The following is a 24,961-nucleotide window of genomic DNA, read 5'->3' as shown; positions in this document are numbered from 1 at the left end:
TAGCAGTCGTGGAGGGGACTGCGCCAATTGCTAGTTGAAGTCACTTTTAATATGCATGCACCAGTATTTGTTCATACAGTGGTGTAAAATGCTGGCTTCCATCATTGTTCAGGGATTGGGGCTACCTCTGCTTGCTGACTTCAGGGTTCAGTGCTTAAAAAACAAATGCAAAATTAGAAGAGTTACTTGTAAATTTTTTGGCTGCTGAAGTATGTATAGATTTGCAAGGAATGAGTCTGCCCTTACAGAAGGGTAGCAGAAGCAAATGTGCAGAAATGATGGACGGTCGCAGTGGGGACTCAAGAAGAATGCGGTGAACTCAAAGTTAGAGGCAATGTTTCTGATCAATAAAAGACTGTCAGAAGGAAAGTTTATAGCTTAGCTATAAATCCATATTTATATAAAATAATTATAATAATATATCTATTTATATATATATATAAATCTTATCTATAGTTTAGAGCTTATACATGGCTCAAATGCAATGGCTACGTGAGCATACTTCTGAAAGAGTTATGTTTTGTGGGATTTTTTTACATAGCTGCACCACCCCCCTGTTAGAGCTTTGAGATTACATTCATGCATTAGCAGGAAGAAAACAGTTTCAAAAGATGTCTAGCTGTTCAGGCTACAGTGGAGATGTCGCTCTTCCTGAATATTTCACAGTACTTCCTGTTTATTGAATAAGCTAGTTTTAAATCATGGTATTTGTAGAATTTTCTTAAAAGCTGTCACATTTTTCACACTTCACAGTAACATGTTCTTCTGCAACTTAGCTCGTAAAAATCTTTCTTTTTTTTTTTTTTAACCACAGGTGTTAAAATGACACAAGTAACAAACTGCATATTGGTTTTGGCAGGTTTGAGGCATGAAAGGCTGATAGTTTGAGGATACTCATATGCTTTGTGTTCTGTTTACTTGCTGTGGGTGCTGTGCATTGTTAGTTAATCCATTTTAGCTTGATACCAAAATATGTTTTCTTTTGTAGAGTGAAGATACACAGCAACAAATTATCAGAGAAACTTTCCATTTAGTATCCAAACGTGATGAAAATGTCTGTAATTTCCTGGAAGGAGGCTTGTAAGTATCAGGTTTAAAATAAGCATTCTGTACTTGCAAATATTTCTGCTGATAGTAGCACACTTGTTTTTACAGTTCTAATGTAAATGCAATGTCACTTGACCAACTTAGTGCACCAGTAATGATATCATCTTGATCCCAGGTATGCTATCCCTGACTAACTGGAATAAACACTTATACGTGTGTGTGTATGTATCAAAATTACTTGGGCACTAAACCACATTTTTTTCTAGTACTGTAATTGACACAGTGCTATATCTAGTCTTAAAAGTGATTCAGGCACAAGATGGGGAAGAGACAGGCGGATGATACCTAACCAGTTTCTCTATAATCCAGCTAAAAATTTCTGGTCTAATTTGGAGATGCACTGGCTTTTTCCATACCTACTGAGAAAATTAAGATATTTCATAGCTGTTGTTTAGGCTTAAGCTCTTAAAATTTGAGACAGCCTCTGAGAGTAGGAGTCCCCAGCCTTTCTGTCAGGATTCAGACTTGCTCTATGAAGAAAAAAAAGTATTTAAAAAAAGTGTTGCTGCAGTTGTAACTAAGACTTTTTGTTAGCATAGTTAGAGTAGGAAAAAAGCAAGACTTGGGTCCTACATCTCCAGAAGACATATACAAAATACTATTTCTTGAATCATGTCTTTTTTTTATGCACTCTCACTTTAATTGAAGAAATTCTGACATGGAAAAGTGTTTTGTTTTTAGATACTAGTTATCAAGATTGAATAGCTATGAAGGAAAAGGGTCATAGTCGATAGAGTAGGCTCATAATCTCCAGTATAAACATAGAGATTGTCATAGTCTGATAAACATTTTAATAATGGAAATTTTCAGATTGATGAAAGCTAGTATGTTAATGCCTTAACTTTCTGTGTGCAGAGTCACACCTAAATATCTAGCTGTACCATGTCAGTTACGATGTCTTTTTCTTAGTCAAGGTGATCCCTTATATACATGTATATACATGTATATATTTAAAATAAAATGCTTCTCTATTAACTACTCAACTTTTGGTCTTAGTATTAGGTTCTTGAAGATGGTTACAAGCTGGAAATATGTTGGCTTGAAATCTTTAAGCTCAAGAACTCATTAGGAGCCTTAAAAAAATTACAGGGTACAACAGAAGGAAGCTAGACACAGAGAACACGAGTCTGGCTTTCCTCTTACTGCTCAATTCTGCAGTTGCCATTTCAATCTATATACTTTTTTTCAGGACAGGTATCACTTTATAGTTTGCAATTTGGCCAAAGGCCTCAGATTTTATAGATACTAGCTTAGTGTAATGAAATATTTGGAAGAACTTAGGTAGCTTGGTTCTGGTATAGAGGTAAAGGAGAACTGTGAGACTTATAGCCATGTAGGCTAATTTTATTTGAGCAGACATCCTCGTGCCCAAAGTGAACGATAATGATCTGCCAAACATCTCTTTCCTTGATTTTTGTATCTTTATTCTGAGAGGCTATAGCAGATGAGAAATACCAGTTTAAATATTTTCTCTTCTTGTTGAAATTATTAATGTCCATATAGATAACAATAACTGTGCTTGTGTGTTAAATGTAACTTGTGCTGTCCTGGTGTGTGTTTTTTTTTTGTTTTTTTTTTTAACTTTCTTCCATTATAATTATATCACAAAATAAAAGTTGTGTCATAGTTAGATTTGGGAAAGCTCCAGCCAGTCATTAGTTACAGGGCTCCTGTTAACTGAAATAACTCTGGGGAGTTGTCCAGCATATCCTGAGATGCTAACTGAGCTTTTCTGTTTTCTTTCAATTTTAGATTAATAGGTGGATCTGATAACAAACTTATTTACCGGCACTATGCTACCTTGTATTTTGTGTTCTGTGTGGATTCCTCAGAAAGTGAGCTTGGCATTTTAGACCTAATACAAGTAAGTTTGTCTCATTGGTTTTTGTTTGTTTTTAAAGTGGAATTACGATTCTAAGTACCTTAGAAATTCAATTCAATATTTATCTTTTTCTGTAATACTTGGAAATGAAGCTAACTATGAATACACTCAAAATGCAGAGAATTACTTTTGGGTCACATGCAGTTTTCTGGACTTTCTTTGAAAAAGTTATTTCCCAATAGATTGTACAGAAAAGAACAGTTAATTTGGAGCAATCATCAGTTATTTTTAGTTGCAGCTTTGCAAGGCCTTGTTTTGTCTGCAGGTCAAAATGATGCAGTCCAACCATTTGCCAAGATGATTTTGGATGATAGAGCTTTGACACACAAAGCTGCTTGTACATGTGTGTGCATGTGTGTGTGTATTTATGACAAACTTAACAGATTAAAGCATCCAGAACCTCTTTAGATAAAAAGGTCCATGTGGTTTGGGAGCTTTTATTCATATATGCCTTGGAAGTTCTGTACAGGGGTGGGGAGAGGAAATGAGGACAGAGAGAGAGATCTGGTACAGGGTTCTTTGGGTCTCCGTAGGAAAGCATTGACAACAAAGCAGCTTAATAATGTAACTGTTTAATAAAATAGAATAAGAAGAGGAATGCAGATGCTCAGTAAATCCTATGTTCATTCAGTTGCAATGCATCTTGTGTTCATGCAGCATCAAATGGAGCCCCGGTAGATTTTCTCATAGCACATTGTGCAGACTAGATTGTGTCCATAGAGAGAAGTTCTCCCTTTTTCGGGAGCTATTTTCAGATATTATATAATTTCCTCACAAGAAAACAACTCTGTTCCTAAAGGATGTTCTCATGAGTATTTCTTGCTGCAATTTTAGATAAAGACAACACCATGCAGGTGGTGTAATTGCCGCTATCAAGCAGGTGCTGCCGGCAAGCATCTCTGCTATGATTAGCTGGCAGCATTTATCCTGTGGCCAAGATATCTGTGCAGCACAACACTGTTCTGAAAGCCACAGGGTACGTGCAGTATGGCACAGGCTTGGGGCTGCTTACGTGAAGCATTATGTGGATTGCCAACTCCTGTATGTTCAATGGTCTTTTGGTCCTTGATCAATACATTCCGCTCCTTGATCCACCTACAGTTTACCTTTCCCCAAGGTGCTGCAAGTTACAGATTACATTAATAACATATGGGCTTCTCAAGTCCAAAGTACAAAGCCCAATAGAGCAGATGTGACCTGTATGAGATCACTAACTCCTTGAATACAGTGTCTTCCACAGTGCTTCTAGCACAGCATGTACGATTTAAATTGCTAAATAGGCCTTTATCAACTCAGCAAGAAAAATCATGTCTGGTAATACAAACACTTGTATGTTAAGAGAACTCTGACTACACCAGTGATTTTCAACTTAAAATTTGCACATGAGCAATTTCACTGATGATTGTTAGTGTAGTCAGATGTGTGAAACAAAAAATCGTTTCACACCCTGAAGTGATCTAGGTCATTACCTAAAATTGGGTCTCAGCTCAGTGATTCACTTTACGGTTAAGCATTTTAAAACTCGATTCTGTGCTAATTTATTGATGTGCTTGAACTATGTTTGTATTGTATACTTGTGTTAGGAATATTAATTCCCTTAAAAGCTTGTGTGTCGAGAAAATTGATTTTATTACGTGATCAGTGGTGTCCTGAGACGTGGGCCTGTATGTATTGACTATTGCATTGCAGAGAGCCCTATAAGCCTTAAAAGCCTCGTGGTTCCCTGCAGACCTTTCTTGGCACTGAATAGCTTCTTATAGTTACCTACAAGTGTTCAGAACAGCTCTTAGAAGTGAAGTGCTCTTCCAGATGGTAAATCCAAATTATCTTTGCAGGTGGGTGTGTGGATAACAAGGAAGGAAACTCTTTTTCTAGATTCTAGTATCGTTTTTGTTCATACAAACATTCTGCAATACCTGAATAATGCAAGTTGCTGAGGGCAGTGTATGATCGCCTTGCGTGTTTTTAGCATTTTATTCTACACAGTTGCTTAGTTGCTTGTTGCTTAGTTAAGTCTTTTAAATACTTCCAAACTGAGAAAAGAAGCATATTAATGTTTCATGTGACTTAGAGATATTTTGCAGATAAAGTGGTTATTTATAATACTTCTTATTTAATCAGGTGGTAAGAATAGGAAAGACTTACCTACGTCAGTGTCTGACCTGCTACATTTTACCAGGCCATAATCCAGATTCAACTAGCTTTTTATTTGTAATGGTATGTTAAAAATGACACACCAGTAATGTCCAATTATTTCCAGTTACATAGTGTAAACTAATTTTACTTTGAGGTTCTGCAGCTTCCTACTACAGATATATATATCAAATTCTCTGAATTAGGCAGTGCTTAACCTTTCCTTTAAATTGTGTTGCTTCTTGTCCCAAAAGTTCTTTGATTTCTATCTCCATATCTGTGTATTTCATATCTTTTCCATTAAGCCCCAGTGTTTATTTACATGCAGTTGTAACTACTTAAAGGAAGCAGAAATAATAAAAATGCTATTTCTATGTATAGCAATACTTGTTTTTTTTTCCTGAAACATATGATTTTGTTTATAAATGCAGTGTCACCACAGTACATGCAGCTGCTTAGTGTTCCCCTTTCTCTAGATCAGTGTAATTCAACCATTTGATTATAGTAGAAAATATACAGAGATTAATTAAACACTTTTGATTTCCAGTATGGCTGCCAGAAAGATCTGTTTAATCCTTTTACCAATAGCAATCAGAGTTAAATCTTACCCTGCAAAAACACCCTCAGAATGTTTATTATTACATCTCAATCCCATGTGCAGTGCATATTGACAGTATGTACACATACACATGCACATACTCTAGTAAATAAGCTTAGTTTTTGTGTTCAGAAATGTTGAACTTTTTGCATATGTCTTTGTTTACTGTAGTTCAGAGACAACGAGCTAAGAGTAAACCCTCTGTAGTTATGAATTGTATATGTATTGAATTGTTTAAGTAAGTAGTTATATAGGAGGCCAGTTTACTATTTCATGAATATAAAGTGGTGAAATGAACCTAGACCTTTGTGTAGCACTTAAGACTTACTCTGTTTTTTAAATTGAAAGCACCATAGTAGATTAGATTGCACATAATGGTCATCAGTTCTTTTCAGCATAACATTTTTGCTGTACATAGTAATAGTTGAGATACTTCTGTGAAGGCCGCTTAGGTCACCATTAGGTCTGAGCTGTTTCATGGGTAAGTATTCTTGGCTCTGGTTTAATGAATGCATTGTATGTATTAAAAGTCACAAGATCTACCCCAGTATTTATACTGAGTGCAAATTAGAGACGTTTTAACGTAACAGTAGGAATTTGCTTGAGGTGTTAATTTTGGTCTTTCTTTTCTTTAACATGGACACTAGCAAGATTTTATTTATTAATGTATTATTATTGAATGGTAGGTCAGCATCTGTACCATGTTGTGCAGTCTTTTGGATTCAGTGTAAGTTAGGTGGTAAGTTGTAGCTGTGATAGACTCTTCTTGTTTGTCTTTAAACGTAATGTTATAGCCCATGGGAAAAAAAGTACATAAAAATATAACAAGCTGTGGACTGGCATGAGTGTACAATTAGTGACATTTATGATGGGGCCTAACTATCCTAAGGGCCTAATGGTCTGTGTCAGCTATAAGCGTTTTTGACGATTATAGCCCACTGCTACATTCCCAAAGCATGGTGTCTCAATAAGTAGCTAAGTCTGTGAGATCATAATCTTGCATGAAAAGTCTTATATAACCTTTATATAACTATAAAAGCATGATACTGTTGTTGAGTAAGATGTATATAGATGTATATGGGAGATGTAGTGCACTTCCTTTTAAGACACAGTTTTCTCAGTTTGTAAAGATAGACAGATCATCCAGAACAGAGATTCTTTTATGCTAATGTGGTGGTTCCGCTCGAGTGGGCAGCCGAGCTCCACCACAGTCGCTCTCTCACTCCCCCTTCTCAAAGAGGAACGGGGAGAAAATACGATGAAAAGGGCTCGAAGGTTGAGATAAGGACAAGGAGATCATGCACTAATTATTGTGACAGGCAAAACAGGCTCAGCATTGGGAGACAGTAAGATTTATTGCTTATTACTAACAAGCTGAGAAGTGAGAAACAAAGGAAAGAAACCAAAAGCACCTTCCCTCCCATCCACCCTCTTCCACCTCCTCCCCCCAAGCGGCGCAGGGGAACGGGGGAATGAGGGTTATGGTCAGTCTACAGCACTTCTTCTCCGCTGCTCCTTCTCGGTCACTCTCGTCCCCTGTGCTGTGGGGTCCCACCCACAGGATGCAGTCCTTGATGAACTGATCCGGCGTGGGCTTCCCACAGGCAGCAGCTCTTCCAGAGCTGCTCCAGATATGGGTCCGTACCACGGGCTCCATCCCTCAGGAGAAAACTGCTCCAACCTGGCTCCCCCACGGGCAGCAGCTCCTGCCAGGTCACCTGCTCCTGCGTGGGCTCCTCTCCACGGGCTACAGGTCTGGTGTGGAATCTGCTCCGGCAGGGGTCTTCCACAGGCGGCAGCCTCCGTCGGTGCAGGGCCACCTGCTCCACCGTGGTCTCCTCCACGGGCTGCAGCGTGGAACCCTGCTCCACTGTGGTACTCCATGGGCTGCAGGGGGACATCCTGCTTCACCATGGTCCTCACCACAGGCCGCCAGGGGACTTTTTTACATAAAACCCTTACTCCCTTAATGGTAATGCATTAAGTTCATTGGTAGGTCCGCTTGAAAGCCAATGCACTTTTGTTTTAACTAATAGCAAGACTTCAGCAGTCTTTCTGTTACGCTGTAATCTTGGTGCTCTCTGTAGAAGCTGTGAGTAAGAGTACTTAATTTATTGAAAGAAGGATGGGATGTCAGTGCCAGTGTGGGTAGTGCAGTGGCTTCAGATGCTTGCAGTCATATATGAATGATGACTTACTACCACCCTCAAAGCAGAAAAGAAACCAGCTTTGTTTATAGAGGACTGGCTATATTGTGGGACTGTTATGTTCCAAAGTAGTTGGGAGTCTCAAGTAGCATTTGAACAGGAAAAAGCAGTGAAGAGGAGGACCCTTTATGGGCAGATGGAATTAATTGTGTATTAAAGTTTGCCACTGCTGTTTAGCTTAGAAGTAGGAATGGGATCTTCTTGACGTGAGTAATGCTTGCTGGTTTTGTTGTGTTTCTGTACATACCGTTTTTTGTTGGTATTTTACTTTATCTCGCCTCAGATAGATGAATTTAACTGATTACGTATTCTGCTTTTTCTGCCATCTTTCTTATCTTCCCAATATTGAACTGTATTTTTCTCTTTTGTCTTATTATTTGCCTGTTTAGGAAATAAGGTTTTCTTGGTAAAGGTGGTGGTCTATGTTTTGACATATTCATGATTATGGGGGGCTCCTGGATTCTGTTCTGTAAATATAAGCAGCAAATTGATACTATGATTCACATGCTTTACTCTTGAGTTACGTACCTGGCTTAATGGAAGCGTACTTACTACAAAAGAGTTTTTTTTCTATTTACTTTCATGGAGGTACGCATGCTTTTTTTTCTTTGAATCGTAAAAAGCTGTAATTTCAAAATTGAAGCACAAGGGGGAGCTAGACAGTCACTGTGAATTCATTCTTAAATCCTTAATTTCCTGCTCTGTATTTGACTCATTCGTTTCTTTTCCCTTTGCTTTTCCAATAACATCACAATGTAAATTTGATTTTTTTGTGTGTTGTTTTGCCTTTTTTATTACCTGAAACAATTGGTGTATATTCTCTTCTGTTTATTTTGATCTGCAAGTATGCAGTATCTGAGATACTTACTGAACATAAATTCTGGCACTGCTTGTTATTGTGTGCAGTGTATTGAACTCTCAATTAAAATTGCAGTGAAAGCAAAGTGGCTCTAATTTTATCTAACCGTCAATTGTTTGAAGATGTCTTAAAACAGATGAGAAATGTTAATGTAAAAAATTATATAGTTTGCCTTGTAGATCAGTGCTTTTATAGACAAATAGTTTGTGATGGTTCTATACCTTGTCAGTGCTGGCATTACTGTGAATGAACATTTCATCATGAATGGAAAATTGAAGAAGCTTCTAGGGCTTTCATCAAAAGTCTTTAGTTGGTAATACTCTCCAAAATACTCTCCAAAGAATACTCAGTTCAAGCTGATTTCTTTATAGAAAAACAAATGTTTAGTGTATCCCTGTGTTGTGGGCAGAGATTTATGAGTTCCTGCGCTGTGTACTGTTGTCACTGTGCAATGGGTAGAGGTGTGAAAGCAACTACTGTAGATATGAATCAAGAGGGTTCTTTTATGGGAGAAGCCCCACTTACTGGAAGAAAAATAAAACTTACGTGTTTCTGATGTGTGGGCATACATACTGCTATTAAACAAACATATCTTCGGGGTCTTCTGAGCTTTTTTTAATGTAGAACATCGTTTCACAAGCTACTAGATGGATGTCCAGGTCAGGATATATAAATTTATGTGTAAACTTTGTGATGTATATGAGGAATATTTTCTTTCAAAAATGGTCTCAAACTGTGAACTCTTTATAACTAAAACCTTTAGGTAAAGGTTACATTTACACGCTGTTTTCATTCTTCCTGCAGCTGATCTCAAACAGCACTGTCCTTGTATCCACATTCTTCTAAGGTACAAGGAAAGTAAGAGAATATCTGTGGTTATTTGTTTTGCTGCACATAGTTATGAGCTGTGTAGTTTGTTCTGCTTAATATATATATATTTTATTTGCTTGCCTCCTTTGTTTATAGAAGACTTTTATTATCACAACAAATTAACACCTACTTGAAGAAAAAAATCTGCTTTGCTTAGTTTCAATAAAATTTAACATACATGTGTTCATTTAGGAAGTTAACTTGTTAATGATCCTCATTGTCTTGAGTCTGCCTGTGAAAATGCTCAGTGTTCCTGGTTTACATTATTCACTGGTATTTTAGTATGTAAGAATAATCCTTGTTTTAAATGCATGGAACATCAGTTAGATGTAGTTGGACTTAAAAATGGAAATTAAAAATAAGTTACTAGCAACAGCAGTATGCGGTACTCTTTTATAGTGTAAGCAGGTTCTGAAACTGAGGGATTGGAAATAGCAATAATGTGAGTTGTTATGCAGGGTAGGCAAGTGGAAATGACTGACATCAAATGGACATAAATATGTATATGTAAAGGCAGGCCTTTCATTCTTTTTTTTTTTTTTCGTCAGTAGAAGATGTCAGCAGAAATTTCAAATTCTTTGGGCCTAGGCATTTTGAAATCTGGTTTCTCTTGAAGACTCAGGTGGAATTAATAAACCACATTGAAAAGACAGAGAATCAAAAACAGGTGCTTAACTTCTTCCATATTCCTGCATTTGGGTGTGAGTTTAGAATTGCGAAAAATAATTTATGTGCAGTGACAAGTTAAGAAATAGTATTAAATGCATATTGTGACAGAACAGCACTGAAATATAGAAAAATGAATTTAAATTTTCCACAGGTTGCAGTTTCTGTACTAGTCATTAATGGATGATCTGTAAATGCTTACAGAAGTTCTTTCTAATTTTGAAAATCCTAAATTCTCAAACCCAAGCATATGTTTCACCTGGAGATCTTGCCGTATCTCATGTGAAGTCAAACAGGAGTTACCCCTTGCATAAAGGAAATTCTGCTTATATCTCTGTAAGACCAGAGTCTATCAGCATACCACAAGCAGATGGTGGTTGACACTCAGGAGCTACAGGAGTACAAGTGTAGTCATTTTTTCATTATGCCATCTAAATGGGGGCTGGAATGATCTTAGAGGCCTGGAACTGGCTAGCGTGCCTGCCAAGGGTTCTGTTCGGAGGTACCAGAGCAGGGTAACCTACAACCCATAGCTGGCAGAGAGCATCCGTGGCTGGACTTGAACAGCTGCTTTGATTTTTGTGTCCTGTGTACCTACGTTCTAGATTCAAGGAGGGGTTTTCAGTCTGGGTAGAAACTGCTGGACCTTTCCGAGTTTAGGTGGTGGTATGCCTGAAAGTATCAACGGGTGTGACACTAAGGCTGATACCTTTTACCTTGGTCCTTCCTGAATTCAGCATGTCTGAACCATGTGATAGTTGCTATGTTGCTCCCTGAACTGTTCCCAGAAGCCATAATGCTGACATCTTGCATTGGATCTGTGTCTCTGTGTAGGAGAGTTGATTGTAGACTGGTAAGTGGGAGATGCCTGCAATGTAGTAATCAGTAAACATAACAATAATGGTAAAAAACAGTAGATTTTTGCTTAATAATTACATTCTAAGGAAATGGGAATGAAAGCTTGAAATGACAGCTCAGAAAATTGTAGCGTAGGTGGTGTCACTGTTTTTTCAAGATTCAACTATTTTCACAACTGTTTTTGATTTTTAGCAGTTATGACATAAAATGACTTGTGCATACAGTTTTTCCTCTACAAATAACATTCTATTAACATAATAATGATAACCACCTAATTTATGTGGATGCTTTTAATGTCTTAAAATCTGCCCATTTTTTATTTTCTGTATTTGCTTTTGTTGAACCTCAGGCATAATGGGTCTATTGAGTTTATGTTAAAGCTTGACCTTTGTTTTTGTTTTGCCTCTCTGCAGGTATTTGTGGAAACATTAGACAAATGTTTTGAAAATGTCTGTGAACTGGATTTAATTTTCCATGTGGACAAGGTACTGTGATGAGCTCCTGTACTATTTCTTGCAAAGTGAAATGTTTGGTTCAGCTGATACTTGGTATTAAAAACTGCAGTGATTTGACTTGTGTTGTCAGTGAAATCTAGACAGATTCTAGCAAGGTATTATTTTTTAAAACTTGAAAGCTATGGGGGAACCCACCTTTCTAAGAAAAAAAAAAAGTATTTGGGAGTTTTGTGTGGTGTTATTGCACATGTAAAATTGGAGACAGCTCAATATTGCTTTTACTTATCAGAGTAGGAGAAATTTTAAATAAATAATTTGTTCTATTTTGTTGATGTGTAGGTGTTACATTACTGAGAATTGGAAGTGTTGCAGTTTTCCTGTTAGGTCTGGCAGTTGCCTTTCAAATACGATGTTTATGTAACTTAAATGCTGTGTGGATCTTTCCTAAATCTCAGACACTATGTTTTTCTTCATGAATTTAAAAACAGCCTTCTTTGAATATTCCCAGCTATCAAGTACTTCATTTACTAATTTGGTTTTGAGAAAACCTACTATCATAGTACTTTTTATTTAAGAAGACATTGCCACTTCTTGGTATAAGTAATACCTAAATTACTGAGAAATTAATATATAGAGAACATATGTATTCCTTCAGTTGCCTTTTCTGCCTGTGATTACTTCCTGTGCAACTGCCTTCCCCATTTGTGAACATCTTTTTGCATCAGCAGGAAAGGACATAAAAATGAGATGAATACTACTAGAAGTCATTTTCAAATAGCAACAAATATCTGAAATAACCCCTTCAACTGACTAAATTTATTTCAAAATCAGGAAATTCTTTATGGAAGAAACAATTGTACCTTGACCAGACACTGAAATGCAAATGACCTTGAGTAAGTGTTTGAACTGATAACGTATTTATGACAAGTCATTAGGATTTCCAGCCTGCCTGGAACACCTTGGCTGTTTGCAAAATGACAGGCTAAAGTTCAAAAACACTTCTAAAATGAGTGGCTTATATATTAGCTTCTGAGCTTAAAGAACCCAGATCTTGCAATACTTTTGTGGCAAGGAGTTTGATTTTTAGCTTAAGCTGCAAAATAGCTGCTGTGTAGTCCAAGCTTTAGCTCTGTAGCATGTTTCGTTCAGCAACATTCCTTAATGTTGCCTTTTACATTCTACTGGAAAACATCTCTCAAAGAAAAGTTAGAAAATTTTACGTGCTCCACCATTTTAAATTCCTGAAACTATTGTACTTTGTATTGTGCAAGTTACAAGCTGCATAAGTTAGTAATGATGAGATTGTATTTTCTTGGTGAAAAATAATTATCAAAGGGAAGCTAAAAGTGAAGTATTTAATTTGATTTAGTAAAAATAGAAGAAAATGCATGAGAATCCCTTTAAATGTTAAGGCTAGAATTTTAAACAGTGAGGAAAATGTGAACCCTCTATACCTAAGTAGGTAATTTAATAAGAGTAATCCATCTCAAAAATAAAAGATCAGTGGAACTTTGAGTTCAAAAGTTTTTGAAAATGGCATTTACCAGCACAGTGATTTTTAACTTGAGCATAAGTCTGTAAGATAATACAATACAGAAAGTTGAACTGCAGGTAATGCAAGGCTATCACCAACAATACAGTAACAGTAGTTGTACAGTTCTGTCTAATCTGATGTCACTTCCATTCTTTTTTTCCTTTTTAGTTAATACTAAAAATATTGGTCTTGCTACTGCTTATGTCTGGGCAAATTTTTGCTAGTACTCTTTTATTTGTACAATTTATTTAAGAGAAGGGAAGTAAGTGGATTACATTGTTTGCATAGTATTTATTACTTGTTATAACCATAATTTCCTTCTATTTCAGATTTACAACTAAAAACATTGCATTCTGTTATTTAGAAAAGCATTTCTTTAAAATGGAGCAAGGAAAAAAAATCATTAATCACTGTGTCAATCCATGGTTTATAAATGGTTTTAAATACTGCGTGTTAGAACTGTATATTGCATACTAAGAGCGGGAATACAATTACAGAGAAACCTAGGAAGCATAATTAAAACTATGGAACTTTTTGCATTGGAGAAGAGATTAAATATTCAAGATAATGGAAGCAGAGAACAAAAAACCATTAACAATAATAAAGTGTTGAAAGGCCTGAAGAAGATGAGAACTTGTCATTGACAAAAAAAAAAAAAGAACAATGGCATATCAGATAAAATTTGCAGGAAATAAGTTTGAAACAAAGAAAATAATGTATTTTTCATGACTTATAATTAAATTATGGAACTCCCATAAAATTGTCCCATTTTATTGGATTTACCAATAATACTATAAATAGGTTCAAAAATGATATATATTAACAAAAGAAAAATCTGACAAGGGCTGTAAAATAATTCAGCAACAAACAACAAATAATTTCTGTTTCAGGAATCCTTACACAGGATACTTTGAAGGAGAGATAATATATCAGGATAAAGAGTACTTTTCAGATTTCTTGCTTAATTTTTTTTTAAGTGTCAACTGATGAGTTTTTAGAGCTAGATAAAGTGCTGGATGTATTTTGCATCTGATTAATGTTTTTAAAGCATCCATGAGCATAAGTAGTAATTTTCGCTTTCCAACATGCAAATTGTTTTAAAAAATGTGGAAGTTAAATGTTATGATGAACGTATTCTGTAATGTGAAACACCAAATATGAAATACTGAATCATCTGTTCATCAATAATTCATGGTGCTTTAATCTGAACTGTGTATTTAATACTTTTTGAGATCATAATGATAATAGAGCAATCCTATAAAGCACCAAAAGCTAGAATAAAGAAATAGTTTCTTTATGACTGTAAAGATTGAGGAGGTGTTTTCTTAATGTTTTGATGCATTGTAGAATACTGAGGTTTTGTCTGTATATTAATCTGTTTTAGAAAAGAAATGATATGCCTGTTTTTCTGCCTGTCTTTAATGCTCATTGTATATTCAGATTTACAAACATTACAGTTTCAATTATGAGCTTTTGTGTGTGTGTGTGAAGCTGTTGTATTCATTCTTTTTCACTGCATCCATCATAAGAAGTATAAGGGCAATATTTACCAAAGGCTGGATATTAACAACTGTCCCTGCCCTATGCAGGTATACTGGTGTTCCACACAGTTATAGCATCAGTGTGATAACGGGTTAGAATCCTGAAGTTTGCCTTCTCTACCCTTTTCCATCTGCATGTAGTGCTACCTTTTCAATTATTTCTTTATCTGTACCTTGCTTCCATGTTGTGGACTTCTTTCAAAACTTGTATAAAGGGTGATTGTCCAGGGAATGCTTTAATGGGAGGCATTCGCCTAACCTTTGAAGAGAAGTTCTTTCTCTGTGTCATGCAGCAGTTGCCATGGTTTGTTGTTGCAATTGGGCTGCATCTTTTTGTAAGTGGACTGTGTGTTCAAGAAGCATTTTTTTTTCTTTACAAATTAGAAAAAAGGCTCAGCTTCTTCATTCTTAGAATTATACAATAATAATAATAATAATTGCTGAATTGACTTCCACTTACATGTAACAATGTCTTTCTTGCACTGGCTATTCCCTGAATTGGACACAGTATTCTAAATGTAGCCTAATGCATTGCTTATTTACCATGTTAGCACTCCAGAAGAAAAAAAAAATCTTTATTATTACTGACAGGACTGCAATTACTTACCTTTGTATTTTAGGAGGCAAAAATAGTCACCAAAACTGGCATGATTGAATTAGACTTATTTTTTTAAATCTACTTGTAATCTACTGCAGAGAAACCAGACCATTTGTAAAAGCAAGATCAGATACTCACTGTCTTTGGTCGTTTTGGAGATTTGATATGAAATTCAATCTTTTATTTCAGAGTTTGACGTCTCAGGATGTCATGTCAGTAAGCTGTTTGAAGCAAATTGTCTGAGAAGAGATATTTTTGTAGTAATATTATGACTCTTTTTTTTTTAAACAGTAATGAAAAATCTGAAAAGACTAAGACCCGCTCGTTTGTGTTCTTGTTCTGTTCTGCTAGATTTCCATTGCTTCTGTGAAGTTCTCTGCTGACTAGCAAAATAAGAGGTGTCCTTTCTTCCCTCTTCTGTCAGAAATATATATGAGTTACTCCCATGCTTTAGAAGAAGGGCCAAGTTCTAGAACTTACCAAAGATTTCAGGAATATTAAGAGGAAATTAAATTTCATTTCCTCACCAGGATGTAGGCTGGAATTTAGTTTCTCATGTACTTAACAATGCAGTTTCAGGTGCCTGTGACATTAAAATGTATTCTTCAATGATGAAAATACTGTTTTGCTTCCACCCTCCTTGGCTTTAAAGCGAATAGTGTCTGAATTTTAAGGATATGCGTTTGGGCTAAAGTTACAGTGGAATTTCTTTCTTGACATCACCAGCTCTGCCGAAGAGAGCAAAATGTATGGTATTCCTCTAAAGTCAAAAGGTAGGGACTGTATTTGCTGTTTTAGAGCCAAGTATATTTTAAAAAAAGAAAATACAATTCAGGTCTATAATATGCAATAGTAAGCGATGGTATTTACACTGTTATGCTGTATTTCTGTTGAGAGAAGGAAAAGAACAATTTAATATACGGTTAATGCTGGGCTTATGTAAGACTAACCTGAAAACTTCTCCCTGACTTGTGTAGGGAGACATGAATTATGTAGTAGTCCTACCATAAGTCTGTACAATGCACATTCAGAAACTAGGAAAAAAAAACAACACTATTTACATAATATGTGAAAAATACTTGCTTAGTAAGTGGTTGATGAAATATAACTACATTCATAGAACCATAGAATGGTTTGAGTTGGAAGGGACATTAAAGATCATCTAACTCCAACCCCCAGGCCTTATCTTGGTCTCATTGGCAAACTTGCTGAGGGTGCACTAGATCCCACTGTCCCTGTCACTGAAAGACGTTAAACAGTACCAGTCCCACCACTCACTACTAATCTCCACTTGGACATAGAGCCGTTGACTGCAGCTCTTTGGATGCAACCATCCAGTCAATTCCTTATCCATTCAGTGGTCCAGCTATCAAATCCATGTCTTTCCAATTTCAAGATAAGGATGTCTTGGAGGATGTTGTGGGGGACAGCGCCAAACTGACAGACTTAGAACTCTGATTCTGTATCATCTTTTGCTAGACCACTTTAAAGTGGGCAGGCTTTATGACCACCACCAGTGGCACAGATGCAGCATTTTTTAAACGTAGTCTGTGTTACTTATTGTTAACATGTTAAGGAAAAAAAAAGCTATATCTGTATCAATTTTAATATTATGTATTTATCATGGTTTCCATATTAATATCTGATATTTTGTTTTTCATACTAACAATATCTTAAGTCAATATTTTACATCATCAACCTGTATTATCAAGCCTTCTCTATGAGTAAAATTGAGAACTGACTGAAAGAGCAGTTTCTTTTTCTGTTGATTCTGTTGAATGAGTTGTATCTTTCATGAGTTGTCTATGAAATCATTCTTTGCAAATTTGTAGCCAAATGCAACTACACATAAGTGTTTAATATTGCAGGTAGCCCATGCAATGTGTATGCTAACTCTTGTTTGTTTTGGGCCATAAACTTTCTTTATACAATAAGTAAAAATGAGTCTTCAATAAAAGGAAGTAAATATTGACGGCATTTTTCAATGCATTTGGATCATCAGTGAAGAATGTATTAATGCTAGATTACCATGTTTGTATCTTTTATGATTGTGATGCTAGAAAATCTTTAAATTCATGTCATTGCAAACCAGGAGAACTGATTGCTTAGCATCGCTTTCATATTATGCTTACCATTTTGGTATTTTGTGAGGAATACATACATACTGGGAGTGAAGCGAGTGGTTTATTAAGGATCTTAAAGGAATATTAAGGAATATTCTAACAAATACTTGATTCTTAAATCTTTACTCAGCAGCAATAGACAGAAGAGAGCTGCTTTCTTCTGAAATATACTTATGAGGTATGGCACAAAAGCAGGAAGTGTGGTGGTTTTTAATATATTACCCTCAACTCATCTTTACATCTTTGATTTAGAAATTTACCTTTAATTCACGGGAAAACTTCATGCATATCCAAAATAATAGCATAGTTATGCTTCGAAGTATCAGGTACGATGCGTTTATCTCAGAAAAGTGGTCATATGTTCCATGTCTTCAGAAACACAGAATTACAGAATCATAGAATATCCTGAGCTTGAAGGGAGCCACAAGGATCATTGAGGCCAATTCCTGACTCTATATAGCCCCACACAAAAATCAGACCATGTGTCTGAGAGCATTGTCCAAATGCTTCTTAAACTCTGACAGACTTAGTGCTGCTCCCTGGGGAGCCTGTACCAGTGCCCAACCCCCTCTGGGTGCAGACCCTTTCCCTAACCCCCAGCCTGACCCTCCCCTGTCCCAGCTCCATGCCATTCCCTCGGGTCCTGTCGCTGTCCCCAGAGAGCAGAGCTCAGCGCCTGCCCCTCCGCTCCCCTCGTGAGGGAGCTGCAGGCTACCATGAGACCTCTCCTCAGCCTGCTCTGCTTGGGGATGAACAAACCAAGGGATCTCAGTCACACCTCATATGTCTTCCCCTCCACACCCTTCATCATCTTTGTAGCCCTCCTTTGGATGTTCTCTCACAGCTTTTTGTTCTTTTAAATTGTGGTGCCCTAAACCTCACACAGTACTTGAGGTGAGACTGCACCAGTACAGAGCAGAGCAGGACAATCCTTTCCCTCAAACAGCTGGCAGTGCTGTGCCTGATGCACCTCAGGATGCGGTTGGCCCTCCTGTCTGCCAGGGCATGCTGCTGGCTTATTTCAAGTTGCTGTCAACCAAAGCGCCCAGATCTCTTTCTTCAGAGCTGCTGTCCCGATTCTCTTCCCTCAGGCTCTATGTATAGCCAGCATTGCCAATCCTAGATGTAGGATCTGGCACTTGTTCTACTGCTGGTGATTGCTAAGCTCTCTAATTTGTCATGATATCTCTTCAAGACCTGTCTGCTCTCAGTGGAGTAAACAGTTCCTCCCAATTTAGTGACATCTGCAGACTTACTGAAAACACCTTCTAGTTCTACATTTGAGTCATTTATGAAAACATTAAAGAGTAAAGAGAACTGGCCCTAAAATGGAGCCCTAGGGAACCACTCTAGTGACTTGCTGCCAGCCTGGTGCTATATACCCATTTACTATAACCCTTTGAGCCAAACCCATCAGCCAATTGATTACCCCGTCATATATTATGTTTTTATCTAACTGAACATTTTGTGCTGAAGGATACTGTTAGTAACAGAATCGAAAGCTTTGCTGAAATCCAAAAAGTGACGTCTGCTGGCTTCTCTTGATCAACTAGATCAACCTTTTCATAACAGAATTTAAGGCTGTTATGCAGAAACTTCTCGTTTCAGCTGTGCTGGCTGTGGGCAATGACTATATTGTCCTTCAGGAGTTTTTCAATAAGTCTCAAAATAATTTTCCCCATAATTTTACGAAACGCTAAAGTGAGACTTACAGGCCTGTAATTACCAGGATCTTTCCTACCCTTGTTGAAAAATGGAACAATATTTGCCAGCCTTCAGACAACCAGGACCTCTCCAGCTTCCCAAGACCGTTGAAAAATGGTGGAGAGAGGTATTGCAATGACATCAGCCAGCTCTCTGAGTACCCTGGGACAAATCCCATTAGTCCCCATAGACTTTCATGCATCCAGCAGGAACAGCAAGTCCTGCGCAAGTTTGGGCTTGGCTGGGAGTTGTTACTGCAGTCATGGTCCTCCAGCTCGGAGCACTTGGTATACCCGAGCTCATCATTGGTGTTGAGGACAGAGGTGTAGAAGGCATTAAATGTCTGAGCTTTGTCTACATCTCCAAATTGTTTGTGAGGTGACCATCCTCATCAAGTATCAGAGCAATGTTTTCTCTGGTCCTCCTTTTGCTGTTAACATATTAAAAACAACAACAACAACAACAAAAATCCTTTTTGTTGTTCCCCACAGTACTGGCCAGTTTCAACCGTAATTGAACCTCGGCCACATGAATTTTCTCCATTCAAAGGCGAACAGTGTCTTATTAGTCCTCTCATGTCGCCTGACCTCACTTCCAGTGGCTATACACTTTCCTTTTCTGACTAAATTCTAGAAGAAGATCCTTGCTCAGCCAGGCCACCCATGCCTACTTGATTTCTGACAATTTCAAATTGCCTGTTCCTGTGCTTTTACTTAAAAATTGACCAGTAGTGATGGACCCCCGTGCCTTCAAAAACAGTTTCCCAGGGGACCTTATTAACTAGTTCTTTGAGCAGCCTGAAGTCTGTTCTCCCTATATCCAAGGTTGAAGTTTTAGTGACAATTTAGGGGAAATTTTTGGGATTGCACTATTTTACATTATAAATGAACTCAAGTTTTAGTAGAAAATATGTGAAAGCAGAGATTAGTGAACCAAGGCTCTCATTCTGAAATCAGGGTTACAGGGAAGAGGAATTTTAGACATACCCGTTTCATTAATGTCTCCGATTGGTTTATTCAGTCTTTCAGTTTGGGTCCAGGCTGTCAATCCCCATCCTAGATGCCGACATCGTTGTGTTTGTGGTGTGTGTGTTCAGTTGTGTTACAGCCATTCCTGAGCCTAATCTTCGTAGTCATGGATGAACATCACTCAATCTCTTGTCCTTCATAGATGTAGCCCAAAGTAGTTTTTACACAACTGTGACCAATTTGTTAATATTGTAGAACTTATGCTGCTAATTAGAACTTTTGTTCATAGTCCTTGGACAGAAGACACATACTGAAAGAAAGATGAATGACAGTTTCTTCTCCTAGCATTGATAAGCAAAGTGGGGTAGATTATGAGATTGTAAAAGAACTATGAGCAAAGAGGATGTTGCAGAAACAAACAGCAGGTTATGAGCTTTTTGTCCCAAATTGTTTTAAAGAAATTATGTTAATTTATTTACAGAATATATGTGTTCCTGGATTGATGAACCTAGGCATCATTTGTCCAGATATGTATTGGACATTTAATTTTTTTCCTATGTTCTTTTTTAGGTCCATAATATATTGGCTGAAATGGTCATGGGTGGAATGGTTTTGGAGACCAACATGAATGAAATTGTCACTCAGATTGATGCTCAAAATAAACTGGAGAAATCTGAGGTAAGAATGAAGCAGCACTGTGTAGCATCTAAACTAAAAACATGATTGTAGTGAATGCATGCTTTGTAATGCTGCTTGTTCTTCAGTAGCAAACTATATACAGCTGCTTGCTTACAATGCTAAAAATTCACAGTGTATCACTAAGTTAGTGTATTGTACTTTTCATTATAAGTAATAATTGCTTAAAAGATTAGCTGTTTAGTTTTTGCTATCTGTATCTAATAGCAGTGCGTGTCATTGCTATTGGGATACATCTGTAGTTCTGTAAGTTTCTTCTGCAGAAAGCATTTTATTTCCAGTATATGTTATTTTGTTGGAAACCACTAATGACTATAACAGTTGAAATTAGAAGAACCAAAGTATGTAGACAACATATTCCTGTCTGCTTCTGGCAGCTGAAATAAATGGAATTGTATTTAGTGTCACAAAAACATTGTGACACGATATAGTAAATTGGAGTTAGATGGACTTGATAGAAAGTAAAGCCCACTTTTAGGCCCTTTGAAGTTGATATGAATTCTGTTATATCGATAATCTGAACATTTGGTCATTGGTTGAGTAGATTCTAGTGAGAAGATGGAATTCTCTACATACCCATATTAGTCTTAGCAAGGGTTACTTGCATAACTTGTGGAAATCTCTTTTCCACTTGTTAAGTGGAAAAGATACACACTTGTGGAACAGTGACAAGACATACCTGTAATTCCACATCAAGCTTTGGAGTGTGCAAATCTGGATATTAAAATGCTTGTCTTTAATACTGTTGAATGTTTAGGAGAGAAATTTAGACAGAGATGGGATTTTAAAATTATTTTAGCTATGAGACAGAATGCTACTTTTTTAAACATCATCAGACTTGTCATGTAAGCTAAAATGCTAGTAATAAGACTGTGATTCTTACTGATAACAGAGAGAACATATCAGAATAACATATCATCTGACTTTCAAAGCTTTTTCAAATTTATAAACCAACTTTTGCTTGAATTGGAGAATTGTTCTAAAGCTGAGGTCGGCTGAGTGGATTGAAATATTACAGGTGGCATAAATATGAACTAAATGACATTTGTGGGGAAGACACAGAGAGCTTCCTAGTTTTAACTCAAGTACATCTTGTAAAGCAGAGAGAAATTAATTCTTCAGCTTTTTGGGGGTAAATGTATACTGTTCTCCTAATTCTGCAATCTCACACTGCATCATCTTGAGTGTTTTGATACATTTATTTGTCTGTTTTACACAACTTCCAAACCGTTCCCAAGAACAGGACAACACTGTGAAAAGAAGGAAAAAGCAGTTTGATAGGATATTGTGCATGGCAATACACATCCAGAAAGATCATATTACAGATAATGAAGATGTTCAGTACATTCATTTTACCACTTTCTCAAACTCAGAATGAGTTATTGTTCATAGAGACAAATACTTGGATTTATTCTCATGAATTACTGCTGTATTTGAATAATTTCTGTATACATATATTTTTCATATATCAATGGAAGAGTAGTGTAGTGTCCCAAAAGCTGAATTTACTAAGCAAGTGTGTTCTACCTTGTGTTATGCACAAAATCAGTTTCACCTAAAAGCATTTAATGAAGAAGGTTTTTCTTAATTATATGCATTCTATCACCAAATCAACTATAAACCAGTCTCTCACTAGGCATCCAAAACATATAAATTCAGTGCAGCCAGCTGCAATTTTTGCTGTTTTCCATTATCCATCAGTAAGTCATTCTTTCTGTTAAGGTACTTTTAGAAGAAAATCAGATGGTAGAAGGTTAAAAAACAAACAAACAAACAAAAAAACAACAAAACCAAACAACAACAACAAAAACATGGAGAACTCAGAGCATAAGCAGGGAAAATAGCAAATAGTAATTTATTCTTTTACATTCGGCGATGAATTATGGAAGGTAAAGAAGTAGCAGTAATAAATTGAAACACTTGGTGACTGGGATGGAGTAGAACATTTCACAATCTGCTTACCACAAATGTTTTTTTTAGTTCAGTGACTGTCTCTTTTCAAATATAACAGTTATTGTGATAGTTCGCAATACCTGATAAATATCTCTGTAGCTCATTAATTGGTTGTTTCTTGGATATTCTCAGAAATTTGCTGATTGCTATTTCTTTTCCTTTTGTCTCTTTGATCAAGATTGTAAATCTTTCAGTGTCTTTCCTAAACATGTATTTAGATAGAAGATAGAGGAAAATCCAGTTTGTGTAAATCAAAAACAGTAATAACTTCATTAATAATATTTTTGATTGCTGGTCACTAAGAAATCAAAACTAGTGGATCCTCTTAGTTTTGTTTCATCAGAAAGAAAATTTATTTTAAAAACAAATTATTATTATATCAGCTGTAGTTCATAGGACTGCCACCTGTGCCACGGCATTCAGGCTTTACTCTGTTCCACTTTTTCAACCTCAGTCATGGTTGTGGCATTTATAATTTATCTGTGTTGAGGTTGAATTGCTTTTTGAATTTTGAGTTGCCTTTTTGAATTGCCAGCTGAAACGGTGAATCTAATGAAATTGTAAGTAAGCTCCATTTACAGAAGTGTTCTAAATTTTGCAGTGTGTTCACCCAACTTTCCTTTGATACACAAAATCCAGCCATTTGACATTGAGTATTTGATTAGTTTTATATTAGGTTTCTAAATAAACTTTCAGTTGGAATTTGGCAAATGAGAAAAAATGTGTTTGTTTAATTCACGAATATTTGAACAATGTTATCCATTCAAAGTATTAATTAATCCTTTCAACAGAGGTTATTTGTTTATATCACTGTGATTGAATCCCTAGCTTTGATTTCTGATTCAGCTCTTTAAGTTGCGTGGATGAGCTAAGAGGGAAATTGTATTTGTACCCTGCAAAAATGTCTTTACTGTATCTCCCGACCTTAAAGTTTAGTGTTTATCTGTGAATGGATTTCTGGTCAACCTTTCTAAAGCCAAAGGATCATTGTGGTTAAGGGAGGGAATTTATGGGAGAGGGGTCATTGGGATTTTATCCAGAGCTTCTGGAAGTATTGTAGGTAAACCTGGGCTACCTTTTCTCTATTTGGAGTGTTCAACTGCCTGTGATTTAGACTTTTAAGTTGGACCTCATTTTTTTCCGAACCTCCTGATCTTTTCTAGCTCTTTCATTCTTCTCTCTTACAGACCTTTATCTTTCAGTCTCCCAGACAGGACAGGTAGACAAAGGTATTGCTGACTTTGAGAAAAAAATGTACTTTTAACAAAAAGGGAAAGCAAAATGATGTCAAAGGCAATAAATTATGTAGGCCAGACTCAAAAATTATGTGTAAAAATACCCATACTAGTCCTTGTAGCCTACTTTTTGTGCTAGTTTCTTCTTGTAGCTCCCTCATCTTTTTATTGGCTATAGTGTATTTTACTAGCTTTCCATTGACATCATATTTTTTCTTTTATTTCTCTTCCTGCATTTTAGAATTTAACTTTTCTTTGTATCATTGTTTAAGAAACAAAGAAATATGAACTTGTATGATTTTTTAAAAAAAGTTGCAAAACTGATCCTAATAGAAACTGAACACACAGCTAGCAATATAGAATGTGATGATATAGTCAATATAGCTTCCTGATTGAAAAAATCTAACATAGGTAAGAAATGTCTTGCTTAGTACAACTTAATACTTCCAGATGAAAACAAACAACTTACCTGCTTGCAAAGAGAAGTGAAGTTTCAGAGTAAGTTTCAGGTAAACAGAACTTAAAAAGAAAACAAACAGATCCAAACAGTTTTATACATGTGAAATAATTTTTTCAGTATAGTTTATAAAGGTGATATAGAAATACCAAAATTGTTCTTTCAATTACTAAGTGTATCAAACATAAAATGAAAAGGGCAGTAGGCTTGTACTAAACTTCAGATGTACGTTTGCTGCCCTTGCCATGAATCACTGGATTTTGATTTAAGATACCTTGGTAACCCCAGTCACTGAACATGAATGTTAATGAGGAATTGAAAAAGGAGGAGGAAAATATATGTTTAAAGTTCAGTTTATGGTCATTGTCCCCCTGTCATTTGCTATTTGAAACATTTAGTTGAATTCAGCCGTTTGAATGTCAGTCAATGTTAATTGCACTATTTCAAACTTCATTTCCATTCATTTTAAGTATCTATGTATTTGAACTGTAGGTAGTTTAAATAGCTAGACTCTTAA

The 24,961-nt window shown here is 36.4% G+C and overlaps 1 protein-coding gene across 2 annotated transcripts in view; it reads left to right on the top strand.

The window, feature by feature from the left end:
- AP3S1 (adaptor related protein complex 3 subunit sigma 1) overlaps positions 1-24,961 on the top strand; it is a 33,761-nt gene that overhangs the window by 2,148 nt on the left and 6,652 nt on the right. Inside the window, exons 2-6 of one of the 2 annotated variants that reach the window (XM_068665868.1) lie at positions 989-1,080; positions 2,860-2,971; positions 11,594-11,665; positions 20,674-20,781; positions 23,940-23,981. In XM_068665868.1, coding sequence (XP_068521969.1) covers positions 989-1,080; positions 2,860-2,971; positions 11,594-11,665; positions 20,674-20,781; positions 23,940-23,975 — 420 coding nt within the window. In that variant the 3' untranslated portion in view covers positions 23,976-23,981. The remainder of the gene's footprint in view (positions 1-988; positions 1,081-2,859; positions 2,972-11,593; positions 11,666-20,673; positions 20,782-23,939; positions 23,982-24,961) is intronic. The other variant, XM_068665867.1, reaches the window with a different exon arrangement.

This window comes from Anas acuta, chromosome Z (assembly GCF_963932015.1).
Source record: "Anas acuta chromosome Z, bAnaAcu1.1, whole genome shotgun sequence".
NCBI lineage: Eukaryota > Metazoa > Chordata > Aves > Anseriformes > Anatidae > Anas > Anas acuta.
The sequence above is the reverse complement of the archived record's forward strand: the minus strand, read 5'-3'. Positions and strand labels throughout refer to the sequence as shown.